This window comes from Chiloscyllium plagiosum, chromosome 27, assembly GCF_004010195.1.
Source record: "Chiloscyllium plagiosum isolate BGI_BamShark_2017 chromosome 27, ASM401019v2, whole genome shotgun sequence".
Taxonomy (NCBI): Eukaryota; Metazoa; Chordata; class Chondrichthyes; order Orectolobiformes; family Hemiscylliidae; genus Chiloscyllium; species Chiloscyllium plagiosum.
Window position 1 is genome coordinate 45,274,967 of NC_057736.1, and position 5,722 is coordinate 45,280,688.

At 42.3% G+C, this 5,722-nt stretch overlaps 1 protein-coding gene across 7 annotated transcripts in view; it reads left to right on the forward strand.

Moving 5' to 3' along the window:
- The window catches only part of LOC122563754 (adhesion G protein-coupled receptor B2-like), a 776,300-nt gene that overhangs the window by 442,229 nt on the left and 328,349 nt on the right, over positions 1-5,722 (forward strand). For all 7 annotated transcript variants that reach the window (XM_043717945.1, XM_043717942.1, XM_043717944.1 and 4 more), the window contains one exon: positions 3,443-3,511. In XM_043717945.1, the coding sequence (XP_043573880.1) occupies positions 3,443-3,511 (69 nt within the window). The remainder of the gene's footprint in view (positions 1-3,442; positions 3,512-5,722) is intronic.

The window sequence follows — 5,722 nt, forward strand, 5'->3', positions numbered from 1 at the left end:
TTCCTAGAAGCATGGCACTCATCAACAAACTCCATCAACAAACACATCGACCTGGACCCAATATACTGGCCACTACAGCGGACAGCTGAAACTGACAACCGGAACGGCAGGGACAGGCCACTGTAAATGCCGGAGGAAACACCACAGAAGCGCTTCACAGGAGACTCCCAAGCACTGAGGATGTCACCTAGACAGGGGACGAAACGTTTGCAACAAAAATTTCCAGCTCGGCGAACAGAACCACAACATTGTACTAGCCTCCAAGACTTCCTCTGGCAGCTCATTCCATACCCGTAACACCCTCAGCATGAAAAAGTTGCCCCTTAGGTCTCTTTTATATCTCTCCGCTCTCATCCAAAACCTGTGCCCTCTAGTTCTGAACTCCCGACCCCAGGGAAAAGACTTTGTCTATTTGTCCTATCCATGCCCCTCATGATTTTATAAACCTCTATAAGGTCACCCCTCAGCCTCGAACGCATCAGGGAAAACAGCCCCAGTCTGTTCAGCCTCTCCCTATAGCTCAAATCCTCCAACCCTGGCAACATCCTTGTAAATCGCTTCTGAACCCTTTCAAGTTTCACAACATCTTTCCGATAGGAAAGAGACCAGAATTGCACACAATATTCCAACAGCGGCCTAACCAATGTCCTGTACAGCCGCAACATGACCTCCCAACTCCTGTACCCAATACTCTGACCAATAAAGGAAAGCATACCAAAAGCCTTCTTCACTATCCTATTTACCTGCGACTCTACTTTCAAGGAGCTATGACCTGCACTCCAAGGTCTCTTTGTTCAGCAACACTCCCTAGGACCTTACCATGAAGTGTGTAAGTCCTGCGAAGATTTGTTTTCCCAAAATGCAGCACTTCGCATTTATCTGAATTAAACTCATCAGCCACTTATCATCTAATCAAGATCCTGATGTAATCAGAGGTAACCTTCTTCGCTGTCCACTAAACTCATCAGCAAACTTACTAGCTATACCTCTTATGCTCACATCCAAATCATTTTATAAATGACGAAAAGTAGTAGATCCAAAAACACTGACTCCTGTGGCTTTCACTTACTGCCCTATAGAGCATCATTGTGATTATCCTCTCCTCTCAAAGGTGGACATTCCTCTGAACCCTCTGCCTCAGCCACTACCTCCTACACATTCCTCGATGTTCCATTTGACATCTTGTGTCTTTAATCTAAAGGAGAAAGTGAGGACTGCAGATGCTGGAGATCAGAGTCGAGAATGTGGTGTGGAAAAGCACAGCAGGTCAGGCAGCATCCGGGGAGCAGGAGAATTGATGTTTCAGACATAAGCCCTTTTCCAGCACCACATTCTCGACTCTCAAATCTAAAGCCTAGCTATTCTAGTGTTACGATCCTTCTCAGACGAATTTTCTTCCTCCTTTTGTCCAAGGGAGTGACCGCACTGTTGAGACCTGAGGGAGTAGCAAGGTATTTTAGTTTAGAAATTCTTAGAGGTCTTCAGTATTTCTCATTCATATTTCTGAATGGACCACTCATGTCAGCAGAATAGATTTTCTTCATGCTGAGTGCCATGCATCCACCATCCAATGAAAAATGCCACTTTCCCAAACGTTACTATTCCTCCACATCCATCATCAATACATTAAAGGCTATGCTATTCCAGAAGATGGCTCCTCCACTGTCCTGTGCACCTGAAAGAGTGAATTTGCCATCACCCTCAAGTTCCCTTGTTGGCAAACTGAAACGTTCCATTCCTCCATCCTCCAGTGTCGTTATGGAATGTAATACTGGAATTCTGGCTCTGTCCTCTTCCTTTCTCAGGCATTTTTCCCATTTCTTTAGAATGAAAAAGAGAGCAAAGGTAATGAAATGATATAGAGGTGGAAATTTCTCCTCTTGGTTTGGAACAGCGTCTCCTCTTTGGCAACCTCACATATTAACAAGGTTGCTACATGAGCTACTTGGATGTATTTCCTTCAAGACAGATGAGTAACAAGTTCACTGCAGAAACCAGATACTTTTATGTTTCATGTTTTGTTGCAAGGAAGGACATTGAGTAAATGAAAGTCTTACTCAACTTACCTAAATATAGCAGGTCCCTGAAACACTTGTGGCATTGAATCCAGGTTTATGTGTGCTCTCTAAGTTGCTAACCATCATTATGTTCTCCAACTACATCCTCCTGGTTATAATGGGGACACATTCTAATCAGACAGGAAGTGGGCATCTGTTATTGTATTTACTGTATCCACCAGGATCTCCAGATGTCGCTCAGTAAACCAAGTGAATATCCAAGGTATCCTGGCTGCTGTCTTTTTCAGTCTTTTTAGATCCCAGGCCACATTTAGGTTTTGCATTGCATTGATTCACACAGAAAACAGGCAGGGCTGATGAGCAGATACAATAAATTGATATAAAGCCTCACCATTGGGCGAAAAAACACTTTGGCAGTTCAAAGAGAAGCAAGTTTGGGGATTGTGAAGACGGAATCATAGAATTTCTACAATGTGGAAGCAGGCCATTCAGCCTATCAGATTCACACCAACCCTCCAAAGAGCAGCCCACCTAGACGAACTTCCCCTATGCCTATAACCCTGCATTTCTCATGGTCAACCCAACTAGCCTGTACATCCCTGAACAATTTAGCATGGCCAATCCACCTAAATTGCATATCTTTGGACTGTGGGTGGAGTCTTTGCACCTGGAGGAAACCCACGCAGTCATGGGGAAAATGTGCAAACTCCACACAGACAATTGCCCAAGGCTAGAATTGAATTGGGGTCCCCAGCACAGAGGCAGCAGTGCTAACCACTCAGTCACCATGCTGCCCAAAGCAAGCGAGGACTCTGTGTATTTACAAACCTTACAATGGCATTTTCTAGTCAGTCAGTATCTCCTGCTATGGCTCATCTGTCAAGGTCTCATAGTACTGATCTTCCCTTGATTCACTAGGAGTCTCACTTTTGTATGTGAAACAGGCTCCTGTCTGCCTGTAATGGGATCCTTGGCTGATTGGAAGATCAACAAATGTAGAATGGCATTTGAAAAGGTAATAATGAGAAAATAACTTTTAGCCAGTTAGCCAAATCAGTTTCATCTTTACTTCTCCAAAACACTATTCTTGCTGGGCAAATTTCAGGTGTTGGGTGTGTTAAAACTGACACCAATATTTAATTATTCAGTCCATTCTTGCATCTTCATTCACAGTTTATGAAATTAGTTGAGCTGCACATTGAATGTAACACCACGTGGCTCACAACCAGCTATCACCCTGGATATTAGACATTAAATAGTGAAAAACCTTTTAGGTTTCAAAGAAATTATAGTTCTTCTTTACTTTGGATCATATTCTAAAACCTGAATTCTTGAACACCAAATGATAAAATAAGTAATTTATGAAATCGGATGGGAAGAAAAAAAGGAATTACATCATCTTTACTTTTTTTTTGTTTACCCAGAAGTTCTTTCAGATTGTCAGCTACATGCTTGAAGCAGAGAACAGGGCAAAATGGGATGATGCACTTCAGGTAAGTGACTCCCTTCTATGCAACAGTAAGTGCTTGAGGTTTGTTCATAACCTCCTGCTGACTACAATCAACTTGCTATTGTTTACAGTGAAATGGAGGTCAAACATTGTCAAGATCAGCTCAACAATACTGGAAACCTCTATATCAAATGATAAGTTTATATCATGTTGTATCTGTGAACTGTACAAGTTTTTGCTGAAATATCTATTAGAACCCTCCAACAACTTACCGACAACCAATGACCGTTTCTTTGAATCCTCAACATCAACTTCCTTGTATGTAAGATCAGACTCCCTCCTGTTGGCTTCTTAGGTGTTTCCATTGGGTAGTGGGGTCCATCAGTTAAAAAGATCTGAGGCCACATTCTGACACTGTCTGGTGATTGAAATCAAGGTTTTCTAACCTCCTTTATAATATTAGGCATGTGTGATTCTGCTCTCCATTTCCTTCAGCTTTGTTTTTTGATGATAGGGTAGGTCTGACCAAAATGAATCTGACACGCTCTGACTTGAGTTGGCTTTGTGCTGTTAACTTCATTATCATTATTCTGCAAACAATGGAGATGCTGAAAATCAAGTTTACTATAGTTCCTAAGTCTCTTTCCACTTCCGCAGCTATTATCACACTAATTATGAAAAATCTATGTTGATTTTGTTTTGCTACAGCTTCATTAAATGTGAGCCAATTCTCAACGTATTAATATGAAAACTTGTCAAATGTCATTTGAAAATTGAGATACTCAATGTTGTAAAAAGATGGAACTTGAAATTATATAGCCCCTTCAAGTTTTCATGCTATCACAAAAAACTTCAGCCAATGAAATATTTAGATGTGCAGTTGTTGTTCTGAGAAATTAAATTGGATAAATGTAGGCCAGGAAACCATGTCTGTTCTTGTTCAAATAAGCCATTGGGATCCTTTACATCCATCCAAGGGAGCAGATAGGATTTCACTCCAACGTAACAACTAAAACAGCATCTTAAGTATTTCCCAATTCCTTAATTTTGCACTTAAGCATTGTGTGCTGGGTTATGAGCTGAAGTCTGGAAGTGAACATTGATTGCAATGGCCTTATACTTTGAAATGAGAGTACAACCACTGAGATTAGAAAATTCTTGAATGGTATGTGGAGCATCACTGGCAAGACCAGCATTTATTGCTCATCCTTAGATACCCTTGAACCAACTGGCTCTTTAGCACGTTTCATAGGGCAATTATGAGTGAGCCAGATAGCTATGTTCTGGAGTCACATGTAGATCAGACCAGCTAAGAATGGCAGATTTCCTCCTCCAAAAAGACATTACTGAGCCACACCTCCCCCCTCAGTTATCAGTGGTTGTATTAGGGTAGCCTTTAATCCATATTTTATTGAAGTCAAATTTCACCATTTGCTGCTATGGTGGAATTCAAATCCATGTACCCAGAACATAGAACATAGAAGAATACAGCGCAGTACAGGCCCTTCGGTCCTCGATGTTGCGCCGATCCAAGCCCACCTAATCTACACTAGCCCACTATCCTCCATATGCCTATCCAATGCCCGCTTAAATGCCCATAATGAGGGAGAGTCCACCACTGCTACTGGCAGGGCATTCCATGAACTCACGACTTGCTGAGTAAAGAACCTACCCCTAACATCTGTCCTATACCTACCACCCCTTAATTTAAAGCTATGCCCCCATTAGCATTGATCTCTGGATTACTAGTCCAGTGACAATATAACTACACCACCACCTCATTATTATATTAAAGTTAAATCAGGTTGTCAATACCTCAAATAAAAAAATGAATAAGAACGGTTAGATAGAATCCTCCTTTCATAAAATACTATTGCAAGTTGGTTTGATTGTGCTCTGAGTAAGAAGAATGGAAATTCAGTCTCCATGCTGTAGTATGTGGGGTTAATAGCAATATGCTGAAAAATGTGTTGCTGGAAAAGTGCAGCAGGTCAGGCAGCATCCAAGGAGCAGGAGAATTGACGTTTCGGGCATAAGCCCTTCTTCAGGAATGAGGAAGGTGTGCCAAGCAGGCTAAGATAAAAGGTAGGGAGGAGGGACTTGGGGTGGGGCGTTGGGAATGCGATAGGTGGAAAGAGGTTAAGGTGAGGGTGATAGGCCGGAGAGGGGGTGGGGGCGGAGAGGTCGGGAAGAAGATTGCAGGTCAAGAAGGCGGTGCTGAGTCCGAGGGTTGGGACTGAGATAAGGTGGGGAG